At 44.9% G+C, this 16,069-nt stretch overlaps 1 protein-coding gene across 1 annotated transcript in view; it reads right to left on the reverse strand.

Moving 5' to 3' along the window:
- AMDHD2 (amidohydrolase domain containing 2) overlaps positions 1 to 16,069 on the reverse strand; it is a 47,199-nt gene that overhangs the window by 4,617 nt on the left and 26,513 nt on the right. The window contains exons 6-9 of the mRNA XM_068244416.1: positions 15,573 to 15,661; positions 10,377 to 10,521; positions 10,059 to 10,166; positions 8,727 to 8,795 (exon numbers count right to left, since the gene is read on the reverse strand). Coding sequence (XP_068100517.1) covers positions 8,727 to 8,795; positions 10,059 to 10,166; positions 10,377 to 10,521; positions 15,573 to 15,661 — 411 coding nt within the window. The remainder of the gene's footprint in view (positions 1 to 8,726; positions 8,796 to 10,058; positions 10,167 to 10,376; positions 10,522 to 15,572; positions 15,662 to 16,069) is intronic.

A 16,069-nucleotide genomic window follows, 5' to 3' on the forward strand; every position in this document is an offset into this window, starting at 1 on the left:
TGACATTTTAGCTATGTCCCTATTCAATCAGCAATAACTTTATCCCTACTCACGACACCTAAATGATCTAGATATCGTTTTTTTCAGGATAAACTAGACTTTCATTGGGGGATATTTTGTCCCGAGAATTTTTTTTTTCTGCGCATTTTTTCGATAAAAAAAGGAGAGAAAACCGTTAAAATTGCAATATTTCTCAGGTTTTCTTCAATTCTAGTAAAAAATAAAAAGTGCTACAGTAGGTAAAAGACATGCCATCAGTATTAAGTCCCCCAAGGATAGATAGCCAGATGTGTGCCCAGTATCAGACCCCCCCCCCCCCCCAGTATAGCCAGATGTGCCCCCCAATATCAGCCTCCACTATAGCCAGATATGTCCCCGCATTTGCTAACACACACACACACAGCTGCGTACCCCAATAAAGCACCCCTCATTATAGCCAGACTATGACGTCATCAAGCCGGGACCCAGATATTCAACGTCATAGGGCTGAGTGAAGAGCGGTGAATGGAGGCTGGAGCTGCAGGATGATCGCAGGAACCAGTTCAAGTGAGATATTCAACTTGCAGGGCCATTTTTTTTTACATTCCAACCACGGAGGGGGAGAGATGAAGGATTACGCTGTTTGCTACAGCACTGATCGTTCATCCGCGGGGGGGGGGGGGGGGGGGGGGGGGGTCACTAATTGGCTACAAGGAAACATGTTCCCTTTTGCCAATTAGTAAAGCCATCTGAAGAAGGCGCAGGGCGCCGAAACGCGTAATAACGCTGCACGCATACTGAACCCGAGCCACGCCCACCCCGACAGCGAGACGGTCTTCCCCAGCCACCGGGACTCGCGCTGCTGGCCACAGCGCGCTGCTGCCGCCCTGCCTGGGAATATAAGCGTTTGGCTTCACCGCTGAAAAGCGCCATTTCTTTTAACTCTTGTGAGTATAACTTTTATTTCGCAATAAAGAAACTTTGTGGTAATGCACTATAGTGCGCTCCATTTCTTCTACAGCCAATTAGTAAGGCAGCTGACAGTGCCGGGGGGTGCGCTCTGAAGTGCACCGATCGTGCACAACAGGGCTGAAAGCAGGTCAGTATATCTACGTGGCTGTGGCTTGGAGGGTGCCACAGCTGACGTAGATATACAGTAGTGGTGGGGAAAGTGGTTAAAGATATACCCCAGATTAGATATATACACTAGGTACCACAAATTCAGATTAATCTTGGCTATAGTTAAAGTACAACCATTACAATAACCTTCAGTGCTTACAGACACCTCCGTGGCACAATCGGTACAAGTGGGCACCCTCCACCTCAACCAGCAGCTCACCTTTGCTGTGACCCACAATGAATAGGTCATATTAGCATGTTAGCCAAAGCACTTCTAATATAGAATGTTTGGAACCAAAGATTCTTCCTGCCAAGGACACAAATCAGACTTTTCCCCCTAAAGTGTACCCTCAAATAAACAAATGGGAAGGAAAGCAAATATAAAGTCCTAAAAATGCACTAAGGCCCCTGAAACCAATGTTGGGCGAGATGCTGCTGGAGGTAGCCCCTTTATACTGCCCATGCTCACAGAGGTGTCTGCAGAAGCATCTTTTCATGGTTGGACACAGATTGTACTTTTCAAGGATGCTCTCTTTTGGCTGCAAGCTGGTACTGAGGTGGGAAAGGCCTATTGAGAGGCATCCACCACCAATGAGACTATGACAAATTTATCAAACCAAATTATGCAGAACATACAATTGATCAGTGTGCAGGTAAAGCAAAGATCTGAAGAAAATGGAGACAGCAGTAAATCAAGGTGACACAAACAATCTAGTCTTCTTGAGCACAACATGATGCATGAAAGATCAGCAGGATGCAAGGCTACTGGTATTGTTTAAAAGGCAGTACGGTAAATATTGTAGCCTCCATATCCCTCTCACTTCAGGATCCATACGCAATTAACTTTTTCTCCTGAGTGTTCATCTATTTAGAACAACATTTCAGCACTTTGCAATTGAAAAAGTACCATGAAAAATGTAAGTATTTTCTTGCTTGCTAGTGATTCAAAAGGCATTTTAGTGACAAGTTTGATAATATCATTTAGGAGAAAAAACTGGGGAGAAAAAGTTAATTGCATGTGGGTCCTGGTGTCCTTTAAAGATGGCTCCACCAGGCCAGAAGAGCAAGCAAGCTGGAGGTTTCTTATGAGAAAACCCAGGTAGATTAGTAGAAAGAATATATGGGCAAACAACCCACATTTTCTAAAGGAAGTCTCATGCTTATTGGAATGCAAACATGACCTTAGGCAAAGCATTATTATTATATACCATTTGCAGTTTATAATGTCACCCATGTATATCTTATAATACCCAGGTCACAATTACGTCAGCAATGGATTCTATGATGCCATAATGTGTGTATTCTATTGAAAATCCAGTTAACCAGCCTGAACGTTTCAGCCTGAACGTGAACAGGTTATGATCCATAAATGATGTCCTATAAATGTGTCTAATCTCTGTTTAAAATGAGCCCTGGAATACAAAAGGACACTTTGCATGACTGTTCTATATTCTCTCAATGTGTCTCAGTTTTGTGCTTTCCAGCTGCAAGAGTCTTTTTCATCAGAAGAGCTCATTGGTCGCACAGAAAAGAGAATCAGAATCAAGTTTAATGGCCAAGTACAGGGGTTGTACCTGGAATTATTCTTGGCACAGACAGGCTCGAGTAGTGCGAAAGACAAGTTATGCAGATATGCAGTATTGTACAAGTTATAGATATACAGTATTGAGGACAAACAGATATACAGTAAGTAGAGTAATTTAAAGTAGGGAGGGCATTGGAGTAGTTTTAATGACTCTAGACTAGTTGGGGTGATGTAACATGGGTGGGCTAACTACCCAGGTGTGAGCGCTGGAGCATGGGAGTGCAATGTGGAGGGTAAGTTGAGGAGATCAATGGCTTGGGGAAAGAAGGTGTTCCTGTGTCTAGTGGTCCTGGTGGGTAAGGACCTGTAGCGGCGGCCTAAAGGGAGAAGACTGAAGTAGCGGTTTCCAGGGTGGGTGGGGTCGCCTGCTATCCTAGCGGCCCCCGAGCGCAGTCTGGACGAGTAGAGAAGGTTGAGTGGTGGGAGGGGAGTGCCGATGATCCTTTCTGCAGACTTTATGACTCTTTGTAGCTTGTACCTGTCCTTCGCAGAGGCCCCTGCATACCACACGATGATGGAAGAGCCAAGTATTGACTCAATGGCTGCAGAGTAGAAGCAGGTCATAATGTCTGGCGCCATTTCAAACTTTTTCAGCTGTCGTAGGAAAAACAGGCGTTGTTGTGCTTTCTTCTGGATCATTGTGGTATTTTCCTCCCACTTTAGGTTGCTGGATATGGTGGTGCCTAGGAAACGCGCATGCGGGACCCTGACAACCTCAGTGTCTTCGATGTGTACCGGGAGGAGTTCGGAACGGCCTTTTCTGAAGTCAATGATCAGTTCTGCGGTTTTAGCTGTGTTCAGTACAAGCTTGTTTGTCTTGCACCAGTTGCAGATATTCGTAATCTGTTGGCGATAGGCTCGTTCATCGCTCTCATCTATGAGACCAAGGATGGTGGTGTCATCTGCAAACTTGATGACCTGGACCGAGTTGCTTGTTGAGGTGCAGAAGTTTGTGTACAGCGAGAACAGAATTGGGGACAGGACACAGCCCTGGGGTGCACCCGTGTTGGTGACTCGTATCTGCGAGGAGAAGGTGCCCAGCTTGACTGTCTGAGTCCTGTTTGTGAGAAAGTCCTTCAGCCAGCTACAGAGGCTGGGATGCACATTTAGGAGAACTAGTCTGTCGGAGAGAATGTCGGGGCTGATAGTATTGAAGGCGGAGCTGAAGTCCAAGAGGAGGATCCTGGCATAGGTATTTGGTCTGTCTAGGTGGCTCAGAACGTGCTCCAGGCTGATATTGATGGCATCCTCCATGGACCTGTTGGCCCTGTAGGCAAACTGTTAAGGATCCATCAGATTTTTGGTGGTGTGTTTCAGGTGGGAGAGGACCAGCCTCTCGAAGACCTTTATGATGTTTGATGTCAGTGCGACAGGTCTGAAGTTGTTTAGGTCAGTGGCACCCGGTTTCTTTGGGATGGGGATGATTGTGGAGATTTTTAGGCAAGAGGGAACCCTGTGTTCCTTTAGGGATTGTGAGAACAGGGAAGTGAGGACTGGGGCCAGTTGGTCTGCACAGGTTTTTAGGCAGAGGTTTGACACACCATCTGGGCCCGAAGCTTTCCTGGGATTGAGTAGCTTAAGGTGTCTAAGAACCTCGGCCTCTGAGACCATCAGTGCGGCTGGAGGGCCTGGGCTAGTATGAGCCTGGGAGGTCGTGACCAGTGGCACCTGGTCGTAGGGTGCCCCTTCTTGGTTATCTTTAAACCTACAGTAGAACCTATTCAGATCTTCTGCTAGCTTAGCGCTGGGAGTCGTGTGGTGAGGGGGAGCCTTAAAGTTTGTGGCCATCTTGAGACCTTTCCAGACTTCGCGCGAGTTATTTGAGCAGAGGCTCAGCCGCAGTTTATCAGAGAACCTTCTTTTTTCCGCTTTCAGTTCTTTGTTGAGGGTGTTTTTGGCCTTCCTGTACTCCTCCTGGTTGCCATTCTTGTGGGATTCCTCCTTGGTTCTACGTAGCAGACGTAGCTTGTTGTTGAACCAGGGTTTGTTGTTGGGGTACACCCTATAGGACTTTGACGGGACGCACATGTCCTCGCACAAATTGATGTACGATGTGACTCTATCTGCCCATTCATCTAGATCACCGTGCTGTGGGGCAAGGGCTGACCAATCGGTGCAGTCAAAGCAGGCCTGTAGTTTTAGCTTCGCTTCCGTCGTCCATTTCTTGGATGTCTTAAGGGCTGGTTTGGAGTTCTCAAGTTGCCTTTTGTAGGTAGGAATCAGTTGGATGAGGCAATGGTCTGAGTTGCCGAGGGCTGCTCGAGTGGTAGCCTTGTAAGCGCCCTTGAGGATGGTGTAGCAATGATCCAGAGTGTTCTGGTTCCTGGTTGGGCATGAGATGTGTTGTACGTAGCGTGGCATCTCTGAGTGGAGGTTGGCTTGGTTAAAGTCCCCCATAATGATGAAGAGGGAGTCTGGCAGGGCCGTTTCCCATTTCGCGATGGTGTCACTTAAGGTACGCGTGGCACTCTTGGCGTCTGCGTCGGGGGGGGGGGATGTAGACCCCGGCGAGTACAAAAGAGGCAAATTCTCTTGGTGAGTAGTATGGTCTGCAGTTGATTAGGAGGACTTCAAGGTCTGGAGAGCATCTTTTGGTCAGGATGGTCAAGTCTCGACACCACTTGGAGCTGATATAGAAGCAGACCCCTCCGCCCCTCTTTTTACCAGATGAGGTAGGGTCTCTGTCCGCGCGAAGGAGGTTGAAGCCTGGCAGGTGCAGAGAATCGTCTGGGATACTGTCGTTGAGCCACGTCTCTGTAAAGCACAGAACAGGGGTGCTCTTTTCGATTGAGGGCTTGTGGCTCAGTAACTGAATTTCATCTAGCTTATTGGGAAGGGAGCGGACGTTGGCTAGGAGAATGGATGAAATGGGTGACCGCAGCCCTTTCTTTTTCAGTTTCACCAGTGCTCCTGCACGCTTCCCTCTGTGGCGTTTTCTTATGTGACCTAGCTCGTAGTTCCTCATTAGGAGGTCTACATGCTCCCAGATCGCCTCCCTTAGGTTAGTAGCCTCAGGGAGTGCATTGTTTGGTGCGTGCTCCCAGTGTATGAGTTCGGCTCTACTGAGGATTGTGCGGTGGGTGGTAGTGGGGGTATGGGCCTGCATTGTGGGGGGGTGGGCCTGCAGGTGAAGGGGGGGAGGGGGACGCGGCAGAGTGTTAGTTGGCAGTGTAGTAGTAGTTGTAATTTGGCAAATAGGTGCAAAAATATACAGCACGGAAATATTGTCAGTGGGTATAGGTCATCACAGCACAAAGAAAAGGAAAAAAATTTCTCATAGCAGTATTACAAACATACAATAATTGGTAGTATCGTACAGTGCAGGTATGCTGGGCAAAGTACGACAGCTCTCACGCAGGTGCCGTATAAACAAACCATATAAACAACAACAACAACAGCGTGTTGGCAGATGGCATGGATGCAGACACAGTCTCATACTTGCAAATGTCTATTACCATAAGTAAGGCAACGTTATAACGTTAAATAAAAACAGATTAATGGACAGATCATCAAGGATGCCTTGCCTGGGGCATTTACACCAGCCAGCAGTCAATGGATGACTGAATTTAAACCCAGAGTAGCAAATCAATATCCAGAGCACAGAGCTGAAATCACAGTGTACAGCAATAGACATAGATCACTCTGCATGTTCAAAAAGGGCCTGTACACAGCTCATGCAACTCTATCATCCAGTCTACATTTGATTTAAAGTGAACTTTAAGTGAGGCAAGTATGGGTGCCATACGTATGCGCTTGTCTTTGGAAGTACTCGGGGATGCAATACTTCTTTAGACTTGCAGTAGACTACAGGAGCACTAATCAACCTAGCAAGTTAAAGAAGCTTAACTTAGCTTACTCAGACGTACACACCTAGCTGCTCACTCCGCTCCTCCAATGAACTTCCCCTGACTGCCCCCCACATCACACAATCCCATGCACGCCTCCAGGACTTCTCAAGAGGTGCTCCGACACTATGAAATTCTCCACCCATTTGCCCCCCCCCCCCCCCCAAACATCTTCAAGACAGTCCTTAAAACTCATCATGGAAGTGGATTACAGTGGCAACCTTTTAACGCTCAACCAAAGAGAAAAGAAATCCTGAACAAGAATTTCGCAGCTGCTTTCACACTCAGTCCTGGGATACGTATGTATACACTCCCTTTGAACTTGCACTGTTCATCCTTATAATGTATTGTCCACTCATTATCATTGCACTATATGTTCTTTGAGCATAACTCAGATTTACTATCATCCTTATTCCTTGCACCATGGCTCTTGAACCATTTACTTAAAAGCATTTGCACTTTACTTTAACAAATTTGGACCCGAATGATATTGATTCATATTGGGCTCAGAACCTGAACCCAAGTGATAGTTTATGCAGGTTGCAGGGTTAATCATGATTTTAGGTGGTGAGGCACTTTTGATTGGTATTCCCACTTAATATTGTATGGGGGGGGGGGGGGGCTTACTATGCATTTACAGAGTTTTTAATAAAGACTTGTGATATTGTGACATGGTGGTGGCACCCCTTTTGTTGTTCAGGATTTCATTTCTCTTTAGTTTCATATGGTTTTATTGATCCTGAGTCTTGCACACCACAATTATCTAGGAGTGCGGATTTATATGCATGTGTACTATTAAAGTTTAAAGAGGGATTATACTCCAAAAACTAACATTTCAGTTATATACTCGTACTTGCATAAAACATTTGGAAGTATTCCCCACACATTCCCTGTGTGTAAAAAAAAATGTTATTTTCACTGCAGAGAGCAGTAAAAACTTGCTTATCTTTAGCAAATGTATTAATTGCTGGCTGAAGCTCTCTGAGGCATGTGACTTTACTCTGACCCCCTCCTTTTCTGCTCAAGTGACTCAGTTGCTGCCAGGGCAAGGTGTTTGTTCAGCAGAGGGAGGGGAACAGAGTGAAGACACATGCCTCAGAGAGCTTCAGCTGGCAATGATTACATTTGCCTTTGCCGATGACAAGAAATAAACAAGTTTCCGCTGCTCTCTGCAATGAAAATACATGATTTTTCACACAGGGAATACTTAGAAATACTTTCAAATGTTATCTTATGTAACTAAGAGCAGATATTGAAATTTTAATTTTGGGAGTATAATCCCACTTTATGGCAGTGCTGGAAAATAGCTTTAACCTCCTTAATGCTATTCCAACCCAGGCTCGGGTAAAAAAAACATGCTGTGAGCCATAATCCCGAGCCTGGGTCGGAGCAACTGCTGGGCAGATTACTGTGCAGTGCAGAGCGCAGCAACACTTTACACTCAAGGGCTCTTGATCCCTCTGGTGAGATCGCCATTTGTCATATGAGGACAGATGGCAATTTCACCATAGGAGTTGAGCATCACCCGGAGGACGGGAGGAATAATTGTAGTGCTGGGTACCAGGGAGGTGAGTAATATGCAGCGGCTGTCTAACCTAATTGGGGGGTCCTGTCGTTCTGAATTCAGGGCCTAAAGTTAAACAAATTGCACAGCAATTTGCATGAGATTTAATCAGTGATATTAGGGGGTATTAACAGATTACACTGCACACACTTTGTTATGTTATATTTGTTTTTATATTACACTATCCTGTTTTTATCATGAAGGAATTACACATTAAAAGTGATGTCTTATATACTTATACCATACTAGCCAATAGTAAATGTCTAGCATTTGTCACAATTTGTGTTCCAGAGGTACGGATAAGATCCTTATTTGTCCATGTAAATGGTGGCCTAAGCAGCAACCATATCCAAGTCAGTAGAATAGGTTCACAGTGGTCAGACGCATTAAACACATATTATAATGAGTGTGAACTGCAATGGATAGTGGACATAGACTTTAATACAAAGCCTGTATGCAGCGATCCATTACAGTGTAGTACTGCGAACAGCCCCTTAGAACTGTATGGGCAGAGAGTTCACATGCAGAATTATTCTGCAACACAACTAAGCACTGTAAACTAGCCCTCAATTTCTCATCACCTTCCCCTAATAATTGAAGTAATTAAGCATTCATATTTGTGTATGTCACCTACCTGTGGCTTCATGGAAGTGCCTTACACACATATCCATTGTAGCAATGCTGCCTGCTAGTGTATGTGTTCCTAGAAACAGAAGAACATTAGTCGAAAAATTAATCCATCAAGGCAGAGTGCAAGAAAACACTAATTCTCAATTTATTTCAGGAGATGAATAGTTCACTTCTTTAGGCGGTGAGCTGCCTCAAACAAAATGTTGTAGAAATAATAAGATTTTGCATGGATAAATAAAAGAATAATCATACTACAATAAAAAAAAAAAAAAAGAAAGGGCCTGTATATGAAGTGGCCAGTTTGCCAATAGTACAAAAAAATATATTTGCATTCAGAACAAAACCACCTAGTAACTAAGGTTGGAAAAGTCCAAGTTAGCCATTGGGCTTCAGTAGTCCTCAATCCCCAAATGCCCCATAAAAAGCCTGTCAAATGAAAAATATTTCCAAGTACCTGTATTTCAAAATGTCAATTCAGTTGCATGTGTCTGATTTGGGCTCCTCATGGGTGACGCAGTTGCCTTCTGATTGTGGGATGGTGCACTGCAAGTAAATTATAGCTTCCTGCACTGTGCTATGGGAGGTGTGGCCTGGACTGCCACTCCACATACAATCCAACAAGGACTCAGAGGAGCTGAGGGCATGACCTTCTAAAGAATGCAAAGAGGAGTTAAGATTGGCGGCTCCGTACTGTGCATGTTCAAGCATGATCGAGTGCATGCTTGGGCATGCGTGGTACAGAGCAGACTGCCTTTGGGAACACTCAGGGACACTAGTACTACCAAAGCCTTCCGCGGTCCCCAAAGTCTTACTCCACCAGTTTGTCCAATACATGGAAGGAGGTAACAGCGCTGGAACGAGGGGACAGGAAAAGCTTAAAAGGATCCAGCACCCCTTTCCATAGGTAAATATTGCTTCAGACTTGCTTTAAATGAGATATTTTAACATCTTTTAATTTACAGCAGATGTCCTTTTAGGGTTTTTGGGATGTGCGAAAATTTTATTTTTAAATATTTGAAATGAGCCTAAGAGCTTTCCTCCGGAGCAGTGCTGTCCAACTTCATGGCAGGGGTGTGGCTAGCCCTGGAATTTACAGCTGGAGGGGGCAGAGCATCAATGTTCCAGCTTCAGGGGGAGAAGCAAAGCGTGAACAAGCCTGCCAGAAAAGGGGGACCGATACAAAAAGCAGTCCAGGAAAACGAGTACGGCCCGTGGCCGCCAGTTGGACCGCACTGCTCTGGAGCAAAAGCAGCACTGCTGAACATCTGCTGCCATATACATCATATATCAACATTCTAAATACAGGCAGACAAGAGGTTTCCAGCCATCTACTCACCAGCCACATATGCGTTAAATCCATCTATAAGGATCTCCTGTTGGCCCAGAGAGTGTTTTCCAGGGCCAAGGCCCATGGCTGTGATGGCGTCTGTCACCAGTACCAGACCTAAAACACAGAACATGACCCATAAACAGCATTCCTATAAGTGGAAACCAGTCAAGAAATAAACTTGGAGGCTTCCCTTGCTGGCCTGCTCGTTGGCTGACTGTAGTGCTGTTGGCTATAATATTTTGAGTCTTCATCTTGGAATAAGTATGCAGGTCAGAAAAGGTGCAGCACGTGATCTCCATGCTTGTTCCATACCAGCACACTCACCTCTGGGATGGGCTCGATGGGCTATCCTGAGTGCAGCAGGGTTTGTGTGAATTCCATCTGAAATCATTCCATAATAGACTGTCCTCCCAGCTGGAATGCGATCACTAGTCAATAGCCCCACAATGCCAGGGTCACGGTGATGGAACTGCAGGGAGGGAGTCGTGGTTATCACAGTGTCTATGCATGCATTTCACAGAAAATATTAGTAGCATGACTCAACGACTGAAACAGTGGCGTAATTACAATTTGTGGGGCGTCCCAGCGAAACTTTGATAGACCCCCCCCCCCCTAATGTTGACACCCCTTCCCTTGTCTCTCCTTGGTGCCCCTTCCTGGCATTGGGGCCCATCTCTGAAGGGTCATAAAACAAGTGTGGCCATCATGATCTTCATACCCATAACACGTGTAACCACAAAAACACCGGATCTGAAGTATAGTTCCCTGTATCAGAGGAAGAGAATGTTAGGCCCCCCACAGCTCTGGGCCCCCTGCGATCACAGGTGCTGCTCCCCTCTAGTTACGCCCCTGATAAGTCTAGATGCATCCCACTCCAATATCACTTTCTCTGTTGAATAGCTGTTTTACATCAGCACGTTTTACTTGCTTGTTGTTGAAAAAAGGAAGGTCCCATATAGTTAGATGAGGAAAGTGCTGCCATCTTGTGGTGGAGATCTAAAATGCAATACAGGACAAATAAAGACACAAGTCCAACAGATGAACATAAGTGGGTAAAAACTACCCAATTCTTGCCATCATTTTAGATTTCCACCACAAGATGGCAGCACTTTCCTCATCTAACTATATGGGACCTTCCTTTTTTTAACAACAAGCGAGTAAAACGTGCGCATGTATAACAGCTATTCAACAGAGAAAGTGATATTGGAGTGGGATGCAGCTAGACTGTTATCAGGGGCGTAACTAGAGGGAAGCAGCACCTGTGATCGCAGGGGGCCCAGAACCTAACCTTCTCTTCCTCTGATACAGGGAACTATACTTCAGATCCGGTGTTTTTGTGGTTACACTTGTTATGGGTGTGAAGATCATGATGGCCATACTTGTTTTATGACCCTTCAGGCCCAGAGCACGTGTAATGCCCTTCTCCAAGGGTGGCAGCGGCGGACTTTACTGGCATTGGCGTGGGGCATCTTAGCAGGTAATCTGGTGGCGGCTAACACTCCTGTATTGCTCACTCCTTTATGATGCACTGGCTAGCGCTTTATGGACTTTTAGGACTGGCCCTGCTGCACCATTTTGTATTGGGTTATTTTCATTCCTGGCATCATTTTGCACTATGCATTTTGCACTGCAGATTCACTTTAAGTCGCAGTGTTTTTGCTCAGATAGATAGATATTGCACATATGTGTTTTTGGTTTTTTTTGCGAACTCAGCTCGGCCTTGCCCTTGCCAGACCTGATCACAAGCTTCATTAAGACACTCCCAGTGTCTAGCTCTTTAGTTTGCATCATAGTTCGCGTATCACCTATATTTTTTTTCCTCTTTTTCTTTTCTTTATTTAATAATAATAATATAATAAGCAGGAAACCAAAGCAAAACTATAATATCAAACAAAAGACAAATCTATTCTTATAGCCGCTACCTCCCCTACATTCTCCCATACAGTAAAATCACTCATACCCCTATCATCTCTTCGCTCCACCCATTCTACACATACACTCATTCCTTACTTACTATCAATCATACATTCCATGTATCAGCCAGCTCTTCACCTCTCATTCCTCCTGATTCTTCCCCCTTCAATAATGTAATAATAAGTCCAGCCAAAGGGCTTTTAATTTTTTTATTCTACCTTCTTTTAATGGGTCCGTCTCTTCCCCCACCAACTTCCTCCCAAAAGTGGCACATCTCCGCAAACCAGGCTGGCAAATCAATTGGGGCTTTTTCCTTCCACTTTTTAGCTATTATATAACGTGCCACCTGGCTACCAATTTCTCTCAGTTCTTTCATTTGTTTATTTTGTTCTTTTTCTATGACCCCAAGCATAGCTTCGATAGGTAAAATACATACTTTCTTTTGCAGAATTCTGGTCCAAAACCCAGCCAACTCTTGCCAGAAGCCATTCACCTGCATACAACTCCACCACATATGTGTCTCATCACCTCCCCCTTGATCACACCTCCAACATCTATCCTCTCCATCCCTGGTAAATTTAGCCATCTTTGCCGGGGTAAGGTAACATCTATTCATCTTTTTATATTGAGTAAGTTGTAGTTTGCGATTCGGATATTTCCATACGAGTCTAAAAATCCTGTGCCAGTCCTCTTTTCCCCAAGTCACCCCCAGATCTCTCTCCCATTTTTCCTTCCATAGATACGATTTCTCTGTTATATCCCCCCGAATAAACGTATACATTAATGATAACAGCTTTGCAGGTTTTTCTTTAAAAAAGACCAATTTTTCTAACATATTTAGCTTAAATCTAATACCTTTATTTCCTTTCTCTAAGGCTCTGAGAAAACTATTAATTTGCATCTTACCCCAGGGTTTGATATCGTTGCTTCCCTCAAGCAGTCCGTGGATGCCTAGCACAGAATCTCCTTTAAGGTCTAGTATCCGTATTTCCCTGTCTAATTTATTTACATTAAACCAGTTTTTTGTCTACCCGGAGGAAATTCTTGGTTGTCCCTAAGTGTGATAAGCGGGGAGGTGCCGGCCCTCCTCCTCCATCTCAACACAAAATCACTGAATACTTTGAGTGTAGGTTTGATAAGGGGGTGTGTAGCCTCATGACCAATGGTCCTAATATTCTCTGGAATCCAAGTAAATACGAGGTTGAGATTGATCTCTTTCTCGTCTGCCATAACCCAGAGTTTGTCTTCTAGACCCACTCTCCATTCCACCACTCTTGCTAGATGAATGCCCTTATAATAGGTTTCAATATCTGGTGCTCCCACACCTCCCTGTTCTTTATCGTACATTAATTGCGAATACTTGATCCTATGTTTCTTATTTGTCCATATGAATTTTTGGAATATCTTATTCCGTTCACTAAACCATTGGCTGGGAAGGGTTATTGGGAGACACTGCAATACATATAATATTTTTGGCAAGACCAGCATTTTGATGATCTCCAACCTTCCAAGCATATTAAAGCAAGGTCGATCAGCTCCCCTCAAAATGTTCTTACATTCTTTAATTAAATTGGGGTAATTGTTCGAAAAAAGGGCCTTATTATTGCTACTTAGCATAATACCTAAGTATTTCACTGAGTTTTTGCACCATGTAAGCGGGTTTGCCCTCTGTATAGCTATTCGAGTCTCATTTAAGCATCCAATATTTAAAATTTTTGTTTTTTCTTTATTAACTTTAAAGTTTGAATATATGCCAAATTCTTCCAAAGTTTCTAAGGCTTTCTGCAGAGAACTCCTTGGGTTTGTTAGAGTCAGTAATAAGTCAGCCGCATATGCTAATACTTTTAGTTCTCCCCCCTTCATCGGCATCCCTTCTATCTGAGGGTCCCTTTGAATCTGACTAATAACGGATTCGATACAGAGGTTAAAAAGCACATATGTGTTTTTGATCCTTGTTTATAGTACCGTATATACTCGCATACAAGCCGAATTTTTGACCCCCAAAAAGGGGGTCAAAAGTTGGGGGGTCGGCTTGTATGCGAGTCTTCCCTGGTGGTCTAGTGGTGGGTGGTCGGGTGGTCGGGTAGTCCGCGCCCCGCTCCCCCCCCTCCCCGCTCCCCCCACGGCCGCCGCTGCTATTTTACCTTCTTAGACAGCGGCCGCTTCCTAATCCGCGTTCCTCTTCTTTCTCACCGAGTGTCAGTGTATCACAGCAGCGCGCCGGGCGCTGCTGCTGTGACGATGCAGGGGGCAGGAAAGAGCGGTTCCCTTGGTAACGGCGATACAGATCGCCGTTATAGGGAGCCGCGCTATTTCCTGCCCCCTGCATCGTCACAGCAGCAGCGCCCGGCGCGCTGCTGTGATACACTGACACTCGGTGAGAAAGAAGAGGAACGCGGATTAGGAAGCGGCCGCTGTCTAAGAAGGTAAAATAGCAGCGGCGGCCGCGGGGGGAGCGGGGGGGGGGAGCACTACCCACCTATGCTGGGCACTATACTAGCTAAACTGGGCACTATACTAGCTAAACTGTGCACTATACTGGCTAAACTGGGCACTATACTGGCTAAACTGGGCACTATACTGGCTAAACTGGGCACTATACTAGCCATACTGGGGCACTATACTGGCTAAACTGGGCACTATACTGGCTAAACTGGGCACTTTACTAGCCATACTGGGGCACTATACTAGCTAAACTGGGCACTATACTGGCTAAACTGGGCACTATACTGGCTAAACTGGGCACTAAACTGGGCACTTTACTAGCTAAACTGGGGCACTATACTAGCTAAACTGGGCACTATACTGGCTAAACTGGGCACTATACTGGCTAAACTGGGCACTATACTAGCTAAACTGGGCACTATACTGGCTAAACTGGGCACTATACTAACTAAACTGGGCACTTTACTAGCCATACTGGGGCACTATACTAGCTAAACTGGGCACTATACTAGCTAAACTGAGGCACTACCTACCTATACTGGGCACTATACTGGCTATACTGGGCACTTTACTAGCTATACTGGGCACTTTACTAGCTATACTGGGCACTATACTAGCTATACTGGACACTACCTACCTATACTGGGCACTATACTAGCTATATTGGGACACACTGGGGGGCTGCACCAATCCAGCATTTCCTACTCCCGGCTTATATGGGGGTCAATCATTTTTCCCTGTTTTTTCAGGGAAAAGTTGGGGGGTCGGCTTATATGCGGGTCGGCTTATATGCGAGTATATACGGTATATATACTGTGATATATGCACCACAGGGGTTTTATTTATTTATCATTGTTCATATGCGGCTAGTGATATATATTCTAATAACCTTCATAGGACCATTGTGCATTCAGGTCGTTGGCTCATCCCTCCCCTATTGTGGGACTTCTACAGTCTGTTATCTTTATATTGGTCCTGCTAATTGCATCTATTGCCGCCAGTTGATTTTTATATATTTTTGGCAGCCACCCTACCCCTACCATGGGGTGTTTTTTATTATTGTTTTGTCATCCCTATCATGTTTGTTGTGGTTCATGTGGTTCACTTTAAATCTGTCTGGAACTCAGAAGGGAAACAAACAAGAAACACTGACTGACTTACTGGCAGCATGGCATTGAAGAGATGAGTAATAAATGATGCCCCACTATTCACAGCATCTTCCGCCTGAGATAAATTAGCCACAGAGTGACCTGAGGACAGATGGATATTATTAGTATCATATTCATAAAGTGCCAACATACACAGTCAGGTCACATTATTATTATGACCACCACACTGACAACACCCACCAATCCCGTCTTACTATGCCACAGTTGCCATTCAGCTCTCATTCACTAAAGGCTTCTAAAAGCGATTGCACTGTTAGCAAAGCAAACGTTTAAGGTTGGATGGTGTGCTCATACATGATACAATATCAATTGTACGTACAATCAGTAAAAACAAAAGTTTGTGATTTAACACTGGAAATCTGGTATTTTGCTCCCACCACTCTCCAGATTAAAACAAGGTGGTGAGACCTTGGAACCAGCTTATTCCTAATAGGAAGAATTATTTTCAACCGAACTAGCCAAATCGAACAATTTACAAAGATAAGACAA

Source organism: Hyperolius riggenbachi, chromosome 7, assembly GCF_040937935.1.
Source record: "Hyperolius riggenbachi isolate aHypRig1 chromosome 7, aHypRig1.pri, whole genome shotgun sequence".
Taxonomy (NCBI): Eukaryota; Metazoa; Chordata; class Amphibia; order Anura; family Hyperoliidae; genus Hyperolius; species Hyperolius riggenbachi.